The 661-nt window shown below is 40.5% G+C and overlaps 1 protein-coding gene across 1 annotated transcript in view; it reads left to right on the top strand.

Moving 5' to 3' along the window:
• Positions 1–359, top strand: part of LOC119588128 (secretin receptor-like) — a gene marked incomplete in the record, with an annotated part of 160,037 nt that extends 159,678 nt beyond the window's left edge. The window contains 1 exon segment of the mRNA XM_037936835.1: positions 94–359. Within this exon segment, the coding sequence (XP_037792763.1) occupies positions 94–359 (266 nt within the window).
• Between the last annotated feature and the right edge of the window lie 302 nt (positions 360–661).

The raw sequence follows: 661 nt of genomic DNA, 5'->3' as shown, positions 1-661 counted from the left end.
AATGAGAGTATTTTCTCTTCTATATACATAGAAGAGAGAAGGGGAGAGGTGGGTTTCTCAAAACTCTATTGAAAGTCACCATTCTCGTGTCAGGAATGCACTATACCAATCTCTCCGGCTATAGTGCTTTCATATACCCTGAACAAAAGTCTTCCCTCCTCCTGCGCTTCATGTTGCAAGACAAGGCACAAATTGCAACAAACAGACCCGTCGTCTCTGAACCTGTAACCCCAACAACATCGTCATGCAAAGTATATAATAGAATAACACACTCTCACAGTATTAAACAGCATGAAGAGGAAATCACACGCCAGTTTGAGGGCAAAACAGTGTGTAACACGCAAAAGTTTAACACGTAAAGCTGAATCATTTGAAGTAATGTCGATCGGCGGTGTTTGAAGCAGAACTCTCCTGAATTCACCCAAAATTAATCTAGTTTGGAGGAGATGTGTGCTTGCATATTTTGCCAGGCGTGTTAGCTCTTGCCACAAGCGAATGAATGCGGACACACACTACCGGACAAGTAAACAAAAGGTGTATGTAAATGTTTGTTGTAAAACTATCCGTGCGTTTACCAAGCTTCATTTAACTCCATTTAAAGAGTGGATTTTTTTTTTTTTCCGAAATGTCCTCTATATTCAGAATACACTTGCACGGTCAT

The sequence above is a fragment of the Penaeus monodon genome, chromosome 23 (genome assembly GCF_015228065.2).
Source record: "Penaeus monodon isolate SGIC_2016 chromosome 23, NSTDA_Pmon_1, whole genome shotgun sequence".
NCBI lineage: Eukaryota > Metazoa > Arthropoda > Malacostraca > Decapoda > Penaeidae > Penaeus > Penaeus monodon.
The sequence above is the reverse complement of the archived record's forward strand: the minus strand, read 5'-3'. Positions and strand labels throughout refer to the sequence as shown.